The sequence below is a fragment of the Puma concolor genome, chromosome B1 (genome assembly GCF_028749965.1).
Source record: "Puma concolor isolate L17-30 chromosome B1, mPumCon1.1.hap2, whole genome shotgun sequence".
In the NCBI taxonomy this organism is placed as follows: domain Eukaryota; kingdom Metazoa; phylum Chordata; class Mammalia; order Carnivora; family Felidae; genus Puma; species Puma concolor.
Genome location: NC_141670.1, coordinates 81,765,340 through 81,781,531, shown reverse-complemented (window position 1 = coordinate 81,781,531; position 16,192 = coordinate 81,765,340). Strand labels below are relative to the sequence as shown.

Below are 16,192 nucleotides of genomic sequence, written 5' to 3'. Positions count from 1 at the left end.
TTTGCTAATAATGACTTCATCTTCACACACTTAATCAAAACCCAAAAGTGGGGTAGCCTGGGTGGCTCAGTCGTTAAGCGGCCGACTTTGGCTCAGGTCATGATTTCGCGGTCCGCGGTCCGTGAGTTCGAGCCCCGCCTCGGCTCGGTGCTGACAGTGCAGAGCCTGGAGCCTGTTTCAGATTCTGTGTCTCCCTCTCTCTCTCTCTGACCCTCCCCCATTCATGCTCTGTCTCTCTCTGTCTCAAAAATAAATAAACGTTAAAAAAAATTAAAAACCCAAAAGTGGATTTAAAGATTTGAGGCTGCCTGTTTTATTTATTCATTTGCATTAACTTAATTAAGGACCTTCCTGGGTACGCGTAGTCATTACGCTAGCAGTAATACTCAGTTTAGTATGACTTCAAACTATTTCTTGCATTTCTGCCTAAAAGAAATCCTGGCTGAAAGATCACTTCCAGTTTTCCCTTTTTAAGGGTGTTTGCTTTCCGTTAGAAGAGAGAGCACCAGCGCTTTCTACTTTGACCTCCAAAGCACCAACCTCGACTTTAGGCAAAAGATTCTTGGATTTGAGCGTTCCGGCGAAGTCCGGCCTTTTTGGTCCTCGCGGGCTGCCGTAGCCAAGAAAGGCAGCACTCTGTTCCCCAGAAAAGTGCCACCTGCGGCAGCAGTTTCACTTTCGGTTTCACCCGGGTGGTCCGCGGAGGCAAGCTAGTGGCGCTGCTGGAGAGGAGGTTTGGATCCCGGCCACCAGGTGAGCCAGGCGGCTGTGCGGGCGGTTCGAGGCCCCAGTGTTCGTTCGCCCCGGGCGGGTTTGGAGAGTAGCAACCCGGATCTGGGCCAGGACGGAGCGTGGATTCCGGGGCCTGCGGATGGCGGGTGCCCGCACGATGCCGCGCTCACGGTCTCCTCCACTCCTGGAAAGGCCAGGAAGTCAGGAGATCTGTGGTCGCCGGCCCTGAGACCCCCGCCCCCGGCACCCCTCCGGGGGGCGTCTAGACCACGCGGGGATGAACGGTAGCTGCCTGGCCCCACCGAGTTGGCTTCCGAGACCAATCCTGGTGTAGAAGTTCCCGAGGGAACCCCGACATTAGCCTGCGGATTGGGCGAGAAAGCGGGCCCGGAATACACGGGCAGGCTTCGCTCGGTTCCCAGGGCTACACCGACCACGTCGGGATGGTTCCGCTGACACCCAGGAATTGAGAGCTGGACCAGCCCACCTAACCCAGTCCATCTTACCCAGTCCTCAGGTTTCGGATGTCCACAGTTGTATGGTGTTAAGTCCTATCACCAGGACTTTTGTGTATAGGTGTGCGCGCGCTCACTCATAGCAGCTATTTTTAGAGTGTCTAGAATTAGGCTGATGCAGATAAGGTTGGTAGTAGTGACTTAGTGTGCCACCCACGCCTTAGTAATACAGGATTATTGAAAAATTGAAAACACATAAGAATATGGTAAAGGAAGTAAGATTCACTGAAACCTTTCCGCCTGCCATTTATTTGTGTATTTTACTCTTGTATGTACTACTTTCTATTCGAGCTTAGACTCCCTATTTTATCAGTTAACAGTATATACAGTCGTCCACTTTCATTTAAAAGTTCTTTCTAAAAACTTCTAATTTTCTATCTTTTGATTGGCTGCCTATTCTGCCGTTGTGTAGGGCCCATAAATGCAGCCATTGCCTGACTGTGAGGCGTTTAGGGTGTTTGAGAAGTTTTGCTTCACTTAAAAAAATTTTAATGTTTATTTATTTTTGAGAGGAAGAGACAGAGTGTGAGCCGGGGAGGGGCAGAGAGAGAGGGAGACACAGAATCCGAAGCAGGCTCCAGGCTCTGAGCTGTCAGCACAGAGCCTGACGTGGGGCTCAAACCCGCCATCATGACCTGAGCCGAAGTTGAGCGCTTAACCGGCTGAACCACCCAGGCGCCCCTTTGCTTAACTTTAGCATCCCAGGTAATACTTTGTTAAACTTAAAAAAACAAAAAAACTGTATTTCAGATTATTTGCTTGGACTAGATTCTGAGAAGTGAAATTATTACAATAGATGCTGTGTTCTACTAAGGTCTTTTTAGATCTTCATACCCTTTGCCAAATTGTTTTTCAGAAAAGTTTTAGTAGTTTACATCATTCATGTATGATAATGCCTGTTTTCACCAAAAGAGTGGTAGCTCATAATACAGTTCTAATACATCAGCCTCTCTCTCTCTGTCTCTTTTGTGGTGGTATCTCACAATTCCAATTGCTTGAATTTTGTGCAGGAGTCTAAGAGGGTTATTTGGTGTGTGTGTGTAAATGTATTATTGGAGCAGAAGTCAGCATAGGCTGGACTGAGTGTTAGAGCAAGGTGATCTCTTAAGTGATCATCTAGCATAATTTCCTTATTTTGCAGATGAGGAGCCTGAGGCCTTGAGAGGTGAAATGAGTTATCCAAGGCATACAGCTAAATTAAGTAGCAGAGCTGGGATTAGTCTCCCAAGTGAGTACTCCTTATCCTGCATTGGGTGGTCTCTCACTAGACTTGGCATATTTGGTATGAGAATTTAAAAAAAAAGGTTTACATCACTTGGATTATTCTGTCCTTTGAGAATTGTGCCAAAGAACAAAGACTTAATCATCTGAGGGAAATGTAATACTGAAAAATGGGAAATTGACCATTTTCATGACCGGGATTAGAAATCCATTATTTATAATGGCAGCCCCTTCAAGATTTACTTTTTAAATTTTTTTTTAATGTTTATTCATCTTAGAGCGAAAGAGAGAGAGAGAGAGAGAGCGCGCACACAAGTGGTGGGGGGGGGGGGGTGGGCAGAGAAGAGAGAGAGGGACAGAGGATCCGAAGCAGGCTCTGTGCTGACAGCAGCAAGTCTGATGTGCGGCTCGAACTCACAGACTGTGGGATCATGACCTGAGCCACCCAGGTGCCCCCAAGACTTTTGACAGTTGTTTTCAGATTCTCTTTATGTCAGAATAAAGGATCTAATAAGTTGTATTTTGTACTCTATTATCTGGTTAGAATTGAGCTGTTCTCATTTATTATACCTTGAAGGTTTTTTAAAATTCTTTGTTGCTTTAAGACCAGTTGACATTTTGGGCCAAATAATCCTTTGTTGTGGAGGGCTATCTTATGGTTTGTAGAACATGAAGCAACGCCCCTGGCCTCCATCTGATAGATATCAATAGCACCACCCTTCTCCAGAATGTCTCCAGACATTTCCCAATGTCCCCACTTGCTTACAGGAATTACTTGGGGAACTTTATAAAAATGTGACAGTGCCCCTTGCTCGGGGAGTCTGATTAGCAGCAGGCTTCAGGAATCTGCATTTTAACAAGCATCTCTGTTGACTCCATGCAGTTGGTTCTTACGTAACACAGAAACATTTCAGTTTTCTTCATTCTTCTTTTATTTGATGGTCAGTAATAGAGTTATTACTGTGCTGTAGCTATTTAAGTGCACAGATGATACCATGCTAGTTACCATAACCGTAGTTTGTGGGTCAGGGAGAAAGAGACAGGGATTTTCCTTGGCACTGACATTAAATGCCCCCCACAGGCTTGGCTAGTGAGCTTACGAACCAGGGATACTATTTTCCCTGCCTCTGAGAAGCTTAGAACCTACCGTGGGAGACTGGTCAACAGGAAGACTACAGAATGGCCTGAGAAGTGGAAAGTGGTACCCTGAGGGCTGAGGTTCCTGGCTCACATGAGAGGGGTGGGGAAAGCAGCCCCCTACTGTGTGGAGAGGAGGGATTGGTATGAAGCCTTCAGAAGGGGGCCAGGTATGCCCCTGTCTCAAAAGGGAGATGTTTAGGGAGCGGCTCTCCGTGTCTGATGCCCTCTCCGTCCAGGGCTGTGTGTGTTTACTTGGGTTGTCATGTTGTGTTTCATTGTGATTTTTTTTTTTTTTTTTTTTTTTTACTTTTCACGTTTTTTTCACCCGAAGCTGTCAGTGTGCTCTGAGTGAGGAGGTGAAAGTTTACTAGTGAACATTGCCAAGAAACCAGGATTTGCATGGTTTGCAAATCTGCAAATCATCTGCTCAATAACGCAACTCTTGAAATCACATCAGATCTCCTTCTGAACCTTTGACCATTGTATTTCTTCACAGGCTATTTGTCACTTGAGGCATTTTCCCTCCAGTGCTCCTACTCTCCACCCAGATCTCCACTTACATCTCCATGCATGTCTGTGGCCATGCTCCAGGCTTAGCAGGAGAATCTAGACATACTCAAAAGGGCAGCTTTGAAAGGGCTTAGGCTTTGGGACCAAAAGCCTTACTTCTGCTTACCACCTTGCAGGGTTACTGTGTGAATTGCTTGTGAATCTAACATACATAGTTGGATGAATAAAATTTGTTTTTTTTCCCCCCATTCTTTTACCAAAAAAAAAAAAAAAAAAATCTCTGCAGGGCAGTTTGCAGATGTTCTTATACTGGACCTCTCATCTCAGTAGCTTCTGGCAGAAAATATACAGCCTTTGACTTAATAGCCATTTCTGAAAATAGGTCATTTAAAACAAGCCTGAGTAGGAGGCAGGGGAGGGAGAGAGCCATAGAGGTGATTATGGCTTTAATTTTGAAGGGAGAAGTTTTATCAAGGTGACCCCTGCAGAAAGGAGGCCTTTTTCTTTTTATGTGTTTATGGTTCAAGAGGCTTTTCTCTCGCTTCAGAAATGGTCAGAACTGTTCCTTCTGCCGTAACCAATTTAAAAGATGAACACTTAAAATTACGTGAGCCAAGTGATGGGAAAAATTGTGATGTTGAGACCAATTTACTCACACAAAATGGATTTATGGGCCAGTCATTAAGTAACAGGGAGTACCCAGGAAGCCTAATGAAGATGAATGTAAAAGACGTGGCCTCCTAAAGTGATGGATAAAATGTGTTTGAAGCAACCACCCTCTTTTCAAATAACTTTTAAAATGTTTTTTTTTTTTTTCCCAAGAGATTCTGCAGAACGAAGATGTCCTGGAGAATAAATGCAAAGCTTGGTATTAGTCTTTCCTTTCATGTGGCTCACAGTCTTTTGAGGGAGAAAGGACTTGTGTATAAAAAAGTAGAGAATATAAAAGAGAGTAGTGAAAGATGATATCAAATCCCAACCAAATGGGAAACGCATCCTGCCAGAACTAAGTGAGCTGGTCATCTCCACTCTGCTGTGGAAGGTAGCAGGTGGAGCTCATGTGAGTCCCTCCTTAGAACCCCCTCGTGTTCCCCTCCACTGACACAGTATTCCCCATACTTGCCAGTTCAGAAGGGTCTGCTGGGCATGTGCAAACTGGTTCCAGGGTTCTTTCCCGCACCCGCCGAATCAGAATCCCGAAGTGAGCCAATTGATTGATGTTTAGGAAACTGACTTAGCGGCTGGAGCCCAAGCTCTTTTAGCCTGACTTGCCCTGCCTGCCAGAAATGTGGCCCTTCTCCCTTCTGCAGCTACATTTTGTCTTCCTTGCCTGTGTAGCATTTTCTCCTCAAACCCAAACACACAGTCTGCTGCCTTTGCCAAGATTTCTGTCCTTTCAGCCAGTGGACTCCTTTTCCTTCCCACTCAGTTCAGATGTCTCTCCCAGGAATCCTTTGACCCACCAAGCCTGCGCTAAGCGAGCTTCTCTGTGTGCTGCTCCCTGCACAATTCTGTCCAAATACATTACAACTTTTTAAAAAAGTTCTCCATTGGCCTGTCCTTGTGCCAGCTCTGGAGCGCAAAGTCTGAGGGCCCAAGGCTATGTGTGTCTCATTAGTCTCACACCCCCAGCCTCTGCGCCTGACACTTGGGTGCTCACTTAGGCGCTGTACAAAAGTTAGAAGTGTTGAATGCCTTCAGGAAGAGATTGATGTTAATTGGAGTAAAAATGTGGCTTAATGGCAGAGGTGTGATCTTTGATGAGCTTAGAAGGATATTATCTATGCTCTTTAAAAAGGTGAAGAGGGGCGCCTGGGTGGCGCAGTCGGTTGAGCGTCCGACTTCAGCCAGGTCACGATCTTGCGGTCCGTGAGTTCGAGCCCCGCGTCAGGCTCTGGGCTGATGGCTCAGAGCCTGGAGCCTGTTTCCGATTCTGTGTCTCCCTCTCTCTCTGCCCCTCCCCCGTTCATGCTCTGTCTCTCTCTGTCCCAAAAATAAATAAATGTTGAAAAAAAAAAATTAAAAAAAAAAAAAAAGGTGAAGAAAGAAGATGAGTAACATTTTAAAAATAATTAATACCAGCAGTTGTCGAGGTTTGTGGTCTTTTTTTTTTCTGTCATTAACTTAACTTTGGACAAGGTAGTTAATAATATTCCTGTCAACTAGATTTTCACGTGACAGTGCATCGTAGTGTTTTTTTTTTTTTTTTAACACAAGATAAACAGCTAGTTTCATCTCAAGTCTTGTACCTAGAAAGTGCCATAATGGGATTTCCCATCTAATAGGAAATGAGCCTGACTCATGAGTTGAGTCTCTATCAGGCCTTTGGGGTTAATAGTCTCTCTGGCCTGTTCAACCACAAAACAGCACGTGTTCAGGACATAAATGAGGGAGTTTATAGAGGAATGGGAAGATTAGTTTGTTTTTACTAAACTCATCAAGAGTACTGAATCTGTTACAAGGTTTACTTTGTAATATTTTTTCTTGTGTTCAAAACAACATAAAATTGTTGTGTGGTCTGAGTCTTGAATGAATAGTGATTGTACTGAATAGCGGTTGTAATTCCACTTATCTTTTGAGACTGTAGCTACAAAAATAAACTGGCAATCCAGTGGAAAAGTTAAAATTTCCTGAGTAAAATAATTAGCTGATCACATTTTTAAAGTCTTTCAAGTCTTGGGGAGATGGAGTAGGGAATGGTCCAAATAACAGCTCCAAATTCAAGAATACTTTGTGAAATTTGCATTTTCTTTTGTTTAACTTAGGATGTTGACTTTTCATGGTTACAGAAAATTATTTTACTGAAATTATACTCCCTTTGTTTACTCACACTCTTTGAACAAGAGTTTAAATTCTTCTAGATTCTAAGTTTTTTAAGGTCAGAACCTGTGTGAATGAGATATTTGTGAATTTCTTTGAAAATATGTGCAGACAGACACGTGTTTGTTGAAGAAATGAAAAGCCGACAACCTAGCATTCTACCTTACCCAAACTGCTGAGCCAGCACAGATTCACTTTGAGAAGATCTGCAAACAATGTTCCTAACCCTGAATTCAGGTCATTGAGTGAACAGATTTGGAGTGAAATAAGCTGGGCTGTTTCTGGAAGAATGTGTTACGAAAATGTTGATTGAAAACAATTTGAGTTTTTGAGCAGAACCTTCAAATATTGTATCCATACTGATTTTTAAGTGTCAATACTATATGGCTACTAAAGAATAGCTTCATTTGACTGAAACAGAAAAATTAATTTTCAAATTCCTTTTGCTATCAGTTTTTGCTTAAGTAACCACAGTTTTGTTACATTGATTTACCAGAATATTTTGAGCCAGATAACTGTTACATAACAAGATGAGTTTTGAAAGGAGTCTTTGGCAACTATGTATGTTTGATCTGGGTATATAATACTCTGTATTTCAGAGTCCTATTCTTGAATAAGACTTTTTCTTACTAAAAGGCAACGTATGGAATGGGAGAAGATACTTGCAAGAGACATATCTGATAAAGGGTTTAGTATCCAAAATATACATAAAAAAACTTCTCAAACTCAACACCCAAAAAACAAGTAATCCAATTAAAAAATGGGCAGAAGACATGAACAGGCATTTCTCCCAAGAAGACATACAGCTGGCCAACAGACACATGAAAAGGTGCTCATCACTGATCATCAAGGAAATGCAAATCAAAACCACAATGAGATAACCATGTCACACCTATGAGAATGACTAAAATCCACAGTGCAAGAAACAACAGGTGTTGGCAAGGATGCGGAGAAAAAGGAACCCTATTGCGCTTTTGATGGGAATGCAAACTGGTACAGCCACTCTGGAGAACAGTATGGAGGTTCCTCGAAAGTTAAAAATTGAACTACCCTATGAAAGTATTTACCAAAGAATATGAAAACATTAATTCAAAGGGATACATGCACCCCAGATTTTATTTATAGCAGCATTATTTACAATAGCCAAATTTGGAAACAGTATCCATCAGCTGATGAATGGATAAAGAAGAAGTGGTGTATATATACAGTGGAATATCATTCAGCTATAAAAAGAATGAAATCTTGCCATTTGTAATGACAAATGGATGGAGCTAGGGAGTATTAGTGATGCAAAAGTGAAATAAGCCAGTTGGAGAAAGACAAATACCATATGATTTCACTCATATGTAGAATTTAAGAAACAAAACAAACAAAGGGAAAAGAAGAGAGAGACAAACCAAGAAACAGACTCTTAACTGTAGAGAACGGATGGTTACCAGAGGGGAGGTGGGTGGGGGGATGGGTGAAATAAATGATGGGGATTAAGGAGTACTCTTGTGATGAGCACCAGGTGATTAAAGTAAAAATTAAAAAAAAGATAATTACATAGAGTATATATCTTTATTATAATAGAGGAAATCAAAATCTCTGGCTGCATTAGCAACTTTCAGGAGGCTATATAAGGTTATGATTAAGAGCATGGGCTGGTCATTCACTTACTAGCCATGTGCCAGAGCAGGACCTCTGTCTTTTTCTTCATCTGTAAAATGAAGATTAAAAACAATACCTGCCCCATAAGGTAGTGAGGTTTAAATGGATTAATACATAAAAGCGCTTAGGTAAGTGCTGACATACAGTACACTCAAATACTAGCTCTCAATTATGATTATAATTATTTTGAGAAACGCTGTTTTGGCATCAGTCGTTTGTAAATATGTCTACATCATATAACATAGACTTTAAAATATGACTGATTTGAGCTTGAACGTTGGTTCCATCACATTTGGGGGGCAAATTATTTCAACTTTTTGAGCTGTTATTTTCATTAGCAAAATGAGGTATTAAGACATTCTTCCCAGGGTTCCTACAAAGATCAAATGCGATAGTGGTTATAAGGATCTTAGAGTGCTCAGCATAGAGAAAGCATTCAGCAAATGATGGAGGTGGCCGTGGCTGCAATGCATATACTGACTGTGTGTGAGACAGTAGTGACAAGCGATTAAGAATAGGGGCTCTATTCACACAGGGGGCTGTGGTGAAGCTGTGTCATAGGGTCGCTGTGGGTTACCTGAGTGAGATAATGCATTCGTTTAGTATTTCGCTGTACGTACTGGAAACATGTCAGCTGCCCTGTTGTGATAGCAGTAGTGAATGATGTTGAGTCTTCATCTGTGGTCCTTTGATACTTGACTTCCTACAGATACGTTAAAGGTTTCCAGGCTTTTTGTTGTTGTTGAATAATTAACTTTTGCCTTCACTTTTATTACCCCCTTTCAGATTCTTGATCAGGATTGTTAAAATGAGTCTACGGAAACAAACCCCGAGTGACTTCTTAAAGCAAATCATTGGACGACCAGTTGTGGTAAAATTGAATTCTGGAGTGGATTATCGAGGTAATGTTTTCATGCTTCATCCTCACTGGTGCAACTAAATAAGTAAATATGACTTAACTGGTTTTCGTTAATGTCTTAAACATATCCAGGAGACCAAAAAAGTATGGGTTCTCCGTAGTTTTTATGCCTATTTCTTTTCTACCCCTGAGATAGTTCCTTTTGGAGACAGTGCAGGTAGCAGAGTGTGTGCTTCTGACTTCCGCTCTGATTTGTGTGACTGCTGTCTCCTGTCTGTGCTTTGAGACTGCGTGTGCCTTACCCTGGTAAGAGCCAGGGTTCTCAGTCACCTGGGGCATAAATAACCAGGTACAGAAGAACACCTTAGCCCAGCAGCATTCATTTTTGCCAAAGTATTCACGAATGACAAGCAGCTGTTTAGACAGTATCATTTTACAACATGAACTTCCCACTCTTACAATATGCATGGACTCCAGATACACCTTTCTTTTCTTTTAGAGAATGCTCTTTTTAAGAGGCTGTGACACTACTGAAATTAACTTTGTGGGGGAAAAATGGTATCACACATGCCATTTTTTAAAATTTTTTTTTTTTTATGTTTATTTATTTTTGAGACAGAGAGAGACAGAGCATGAACAGGGGAGGGTCAGAGAGAGAGGGAGAAACAGAATCTGAAGCAGGCTCCAGGCTCTGAGCTGTCTGCACAGAGCCCGACGCGGGGCTCGAACTCACGGACCATGAGATCATGAGCTGAGCCGAAGTCAGATGCTTAACCGACTGAGCCACCCAGGCGCCCCTCACATGCTGTTTTTAAAAGTTACTAAATTCCTAATCTTCCAAAATTTAAGTATGTTTAATTACCTGGAATATTTCACGGGTGCAGATAATGAATTCATTAGCAGAGTAAAGCCTTTTGTCTCTTTTCTGAATGATGATAGTAATCTTGAATTTTTTCCTCTTTCCACACATGCAAATTTAATATTACTGAGAACTTACTGTGTGTCCATTGTGTGCTAATCATTTCAATTTCCAATTTATCTTCACGTAAATCCTTTGAGATACCTGTTTATCCCCATCTAGTAAGGGAGGAGCTAGGACTCCCAACTCAAACTTAACTTAAAGCCTTGCTAAGAAATCACTCTACTGTTTTTGTACGGCTTTAGTTTCTTGATATCAACAACATATCTCCAGTTTAGTTTGATTTTTGTAGTAGAACTAATGTATTTATACTGAATACTGAGATAGAAAGTCTCTATGTACCGCTTTACACCCATAAACTTTTGATGAGCCCAAAGGAGATACCAGACTTCTAGAGATTTGAACATATTCGCCAGTCGTTTAGGGTAGGGACGTTATGTTCAATATCTTCTCAGAATCCACTTCATTGGGGAGATTAGCCAGCCTAGCCTGACTTTTTTTTCTCTATCCCCATTAGGGAAATTTTTTGAATTTGTAAAGGTAATATATGTGTTTTTCCTTTTTTCTTTTTTCTTTTTTTTTTTTGTTTTAAGCAAGTTCAAAGCAAATAATGAAGAAACATATATAGAAGAAAGCAGTCGCTCCAGATTTTCCATTGAGATAATCAGGCTTACCAATTGGGACCTGTGTCCATATAAGCATAATTTTATATAAATGGAATCATCTGTACATACACCCTTATTTTCTTTTTTTACATTAAAAAAAATGCATTCAGTTCTCTGACACTACAGAATGTTTAATGCTGCATAGGAATACCTTGTGTGGATGTACCACCACTTTGTTTTTAACTAGTTTCCTGTTAATGGACATGTTGGTATTTACCGAGTTTTTGCTATTTTAAGTAAACAACTCCGCTTCTTTGACATGTATTTTGAACACTTGTCCAAGTATTTCTTTAGAAGAAATCCTCTGGGCTAGGATTTCTGTGTTAATGAGCTTGCCAAGTGGCCCTCTAGTCGGGGCAGATGGGTTTATTCTTCTCTGTGTTCTCACCAACCCTTGTATTAGCCTTGTTTTCAACTTTTCCATTCTAATTGGCAACAAGTAATAGTTTCATTTTGTTTCTGTTTCTTTGTTTACTAGTGAAGCTGAACCGCCTTTCACATGGCTAGTAACCATAATGATTGAATTAAAAAACCCAGCTCTCTGTAACAATTTCTCTTGAAGTTTAAAGAAAACTTTGTTTCTTCTGTTATTCATAGTAGTTTATCCCTTAGAGAAGGGAGGGGGTTACAATTACAACCTCCTGGAATCTTTTTCGTAAAACAACCTTTGCCAGGAGAAGGGATATTTTTATTAGTGAATATTTCATTTTGGAATGCCTTTAGTTAAGTTTAAAATAGATTTGCATATCATGTTTCAGAAGTTTCCTGCCCGTTTAGGATTATGGTTTTGATGTAGAATGATACAGCAGGAAATAAACTACAAAGTTACATCCTAAACTTTCTTTTGATAGGAAATAATTGTTAGTAATTGTCCATAATCTATTCTGGTTCTCTGAAAGTGTGCAGCTTCTAGCAGAATTCCCTTAGGTTAACGTCTTGTGTTCTCATGACACACACAATTGGGGAAAGAAACTTTTTGTTTAGAGGAAAATGGGGGCAGAGGCAGAGTGAGGAGCATATTAACGAAGTGGAGGCCAAATGAAGCCATCGACTTGACTAATTGAATCAAGTTTGTACTGTTTGTTTTCACTTAATTTTTTTTTCTAGAAAATACCACTTTAAGTTAAAGACCCGGACTTAGAGGCTTATATATTTTCACCTTTTGGAAAAAACAAAAAACAAAACAAACAAACAAACAACTTGCCCTGATATATATATATATATATATATCAGGGCAAGTTTTGCACAATTTATGCCATTTTAACACAATTAAAAAGACTCACTCAAACAGTTTTTCCTTAAAAGCTCCTCAGAACGTCTTGGGCCACTTTTCTATATTAGTCTGGATTTGAAAATATTCTAACTGTGACAAAACAGAAAGGGATGTGTTATAATGCAATATGTTGCCCTCTCTTCTCAAGCTGCTCTTCACTGTGAGTCACAGCTTTAAGATGTGCCTTCAGTAGCACCTGCTGTCTCCTCTTCTATTATTTTAACAGATTGTGGAGACTTCCTCTTAACCCTGGAGTACATTCATCTGCTGCAGTAGATGTTGCGAAAGAATGCAATAAATCTGCCAGACCCATATTTCACTTAGTGGCTGAAGTAAGAAATGCCACTGGAAGCGAGGAGTCTTGGCCAGTGGTCATTTGTTCCTGCATAATTGCCCACTCCTGATTTTAGCTTTCAAAGGATGGTGTCTTATTTGGAACATGCTTGTTCTGTTATTTTTGGGAAGGCTTTAGAACTTGCTGTTGTTATCACACATATCACAAAGCAAGTGATAGTTTGATGTTTTCCCTCTTAGCAGTGGGTATATGACTGCTTTCACACTGTATGCTTCTTAGCCTTCCTTCACAGTGGCACAGAATGAACCGATCTGAGTTTCATTTACAGTGTGAATTTTTATATTAAGCATGTAAGAGCTAACAAATAAAGAGATTGTCAGCTCTAAGGTATACCCTGTAATTTTCAACTCTGACTTGCTTTAAGTATCTTCTCTTTGACTAAATCTGCCTCCAGGGGTCCTGGCTTGCCTGGATGGCTACATGAATATAGCCTTGGAGCAGACGGAAGAATATGTAAATGGACAGCTGAAGAATAAGTACGGGGATGCATTTATCCGTGGAAACAATGGTAATATTCTCTCACTGTACAATTGTGTAACATCCAAAATAAGCCTTTTTGTTTATAATCAGGATCCCCAGCAGATTTTCTACATAATTCAAAAGTTTAGTTTTAGTTTTGCCTTGTTAATCTTTAACTTCTTATATCTCGGATCTTCATTGTGACCATTTTTTTTTAAGATGCCTCCTGGAGTTTTAGAATAGGCATTCTCACCTTCCCTCTCTTTACTAATGAAGAACCGAGGGGCATTAGTATACTGACCCAGAACCCGGTACTTTTGAATACAGTTGATTATATTCCCCCAACACTGCCTCTCACAGTGGCAGTTGGAGCCAAAACGATGGCCCCTGTTTCCCTGCTGTCTTTGGTTTGCATCATTTGGCAGTCAGCTTGTCCTGTGTGTCCTTTTCTGTCTTAAACATTCAAATGCCTGTTGTGGAGGTTTGCATCCTTTAGTTTGGCAAAAAAAAAAAAAAAAAGACAAAATAGGAAATAGGGTTCTAAAGTTACTCTGCTAGTATATTGCTATGATTATTACAGTTACTTTTAAGTACCTTGTTTTAAACAGTTATCATTAGAGTCGTATTTGAGTTTCTCAGGGGGAAGGGAGAGACATCAAAACTGTGGTAACTGCCCTTCGACCCATCCCCACTCTTTGGTCCCATCCCTCAAATGGAGTTCAGGTTTTTTATGGACGCGCATTCTTTGGTTCTGGGTAATTTCTTCATCCGCCTTTACAGCTGTATCTCTGCTCTGAACTAAGTATCCTGACTCATTGTAGGTGTTCTGTCTCCTGTTCTTACAGTACCACATTTTCTCACGTCCTCTCTTTTTTTTTTTTTACATCTTTTGCTGGCTTTTTAGTCTTCCCAACATGGAAAATTTCCTCTCTATTTTTTTTATATTATTCTTATTTTACTCCCTCCATTTACTAGAAATGTTATGCTCTCTGCCCATCTCCAGACAGCTGATAGCAGTAGCCACCTGTGAGTGGTGACAGGCTAGATCCTGTCACACGCACACCACATCTAGCGCTTGTCCAGTTTCCCAGGTGTGTTTTTGCTGTCATTCTGATGATTCCCTTCATGTAACTTTTTCCACGATGTAATCAGCAGTAGTTCTCTTTAGCCCCCCCCCCAGATTTACATCTTTGTCTCTTAAAGAGGATCCCGACTTACTTGTTTAATATGTGCTACGTTCTTTGGTCAAAATGCCTTTTAATGTCACTTTGAAGAGCCGTGTCGGAGTCTCAGTAGGCAGGGGGGTAGAGGGTGGGAAGAACGCCTCCGGCGAAAGCCTGACCAGAGTCCCCTAGTTCTCACATTTCGTCTTGTTCTCATGGACCACCACATACCCTGAAGGGTCCAGTTTGGGTGTTCACAAGAGGACTAGGTGAGCAAAACTTTGGGTAACACCAAAGGTTGATATTTTAAAAGGGAACTCAGAATAAAACTTTTAGTATTTTAAAAACAAGAACAGAAGCAAAACAAAACAAACAAAAACCCACAAAAACTCCTCAGCCCTTGTTTATCGCGTTGTAATTAAAGAATAGTAAACAGCAAGTTTAGAGTTTTTATTGGAGAGATGGATGGAAATGTTTTTTATTGTTAATCTGAAGTCTCCCCTGGTGGGTTTACTGATTTGCTTTCCTACAAGCATAATAAATCTGTAATTATAAAACATTCTTAGATTCCAGGGATTTTCACATCCCTTCTGTTTTGTCCTCCTGGTCTCAGTTTGCAGTCACATGTACAGCCAGCACTAGAACACAGGCCTGTAAGACATCAGACGCGCGTCTGGATTCATGAAATTAGTTTTTCAGTCGTCCTAGACTTTTTCGTGTCGTATGAAAATTCCCTTTAAATTTGCAGACATGTTAGGCCAACATCTATTTGCTTTTAGAACTTGCTGTTGTGAGGCTTAAGCACAGGTTTTTTTCAACATATTTATTTTTTCTTTTCAGTATTGTATATAAGTACACAGAAGAGAAGGATGTGAAGACGCCAGGAGTACAATACTTTTCATACTGGGGTATATTTTTTTATGAGATTTTTGGGGGGTTCCTTTGTGACTTCCACTTGTCCCATTTCATAATAGTTGGTGATTTTTCACTGACCTGCGAGGAAGAGAAATGTACAGAATTGTGATAATGTAATTGCGACGCGTTCCTTCCTATTTAAGTTTCAGTCATTTCCTTTTACCTCTGTGTCAGTGTGCAGAAAGCAAAAGAATAAAAAAAGAAAGAAAAGCTATTTCCCTGTACGTGATTTTAACCCAAGGCTGCAGCAGTGTCATATGCTCTGATTGCTTTACTTACTTGTCTGATGAAAGGATGCATGCGGTGGTAATTAAAACATTTTAGAGACGTCCTTCTTTAGCCCATCGCCTTCGATTTGCCACACAAAATGCGTGAGTGGAAATGTTCGACAGAGGCCTCCGGTTTCAGTCGGAGGCCGAGAAGGGTTTGTGAAGTCAGAAGTTCAGCCTCTGATTCTGTCACCTGGATAGAAAGTAGAGCTGGGGATCCGCAACAGCAGTGGGAATCTGAATGGAGTTGCGGGGGAGACCCAAACTCCAGTTAGCAAAAAGCACCCCAGTTAAGCCAGGTCTGTCTGCAGTCACCTTGCACCTCCTGTGCAGTTAGACTTGTTAGGTTTTCTCGCCTTCTTTCAGGAGCATTGGCATCAGTGTCCTTCTCTAATTTTTATGAAACACAGCAGGGGAGGAGCCAGTCACGTACATATGTCTGTCTGGCAGTGGTTTCCATTAAAGCAAAGCCTGGAGTTTGTAAACTTACTCAGGTTCCAGTTGCTTCACCGTGATTGGGGGAGAATTTCTCCTCACCCCCGCTGGGGAGGGGCTCCTGGGAAGCCTTTCTCTCAGATCCAAGCTGTGTGGGAGTGTGATGTTGTCCAGGAGCAGAGCACCAAGCATTCACGTTGCTTGGCACAAGGCGGCCCCCTCTGCATTATGTGACTCCTGCTGAGAGGGTTTTCACAGTTTATTAATGAGATTTCCACAACCCCGCTTTATT

General features: G+C 41.2%; 1 protein-coding gene across 2 annotated transcripts; it reads left to right on the top strand.

Moving 5' to 3' along the window:
- The first annotated feature begins 598 nt into the window (after window positions 1–598).
- Window positions 599–15,410, top strand: LSM6 (LSM6 homolog, U6 small nuclear RNA and mRNA degradation associated). 2 transcript variants are annotated; one of them, XM_025921919.2, is made up of 5 exons: window positions 621–753; window positions 2,389–2,475; window positions 9,375–9,490; window positions 13,054–13,167; window positions 15,122–15,410. In XM_025921919.2, exons 3-5 carry the CDS (start codon window positions 9,397–9,399, stop codon window positions 15,154–15,156), a joined length of 243 nt encoding a protein of 80 aa, XP_025777704.1. In that variant the 5' UTR covers window positions 621–753; window positions 2,389–2,475; window positions 9,375–9,396; the 3' UTR covers window positions 15,157–15,410. The 2 variants fall into 2 exon arrangements, with proteins under 2 accessions (XP_025777703.1, XP_025777704.1); XM_025921918.2 differs by lacking the exon at window positions 2,389–2,475 and having other exon boundaries at window positions 599–753.
- The last annotated feature ends 782 nt before the right edge of the window (window positions 15,411–16,192 follow it).

Bases quoted from the DNA above. Each gene is read 5' to 3' on its own strand.
- LSM6 (XM_025921918.2), top strand. From the start codon at position 9,397: ATGAGTCTACGGAAACAAACCCCGAGTGACTTCTTAAAGCAAATCATT. The intron at 9,491-13,053 runs GTAATGTTTTCA...ATCTGCCTCCAG, and splicing joins TTCTGGAGTGGATTATCGAG to GGGTCCTGGCTTGCCTGGAT. The intron at 13,168-15,121 runs GTAATATTCTCT...TTTTCTTTTCAG, and splicing joins ATTTATCCGTGGAAACAATG to TATTGTATATAAGTACACAG.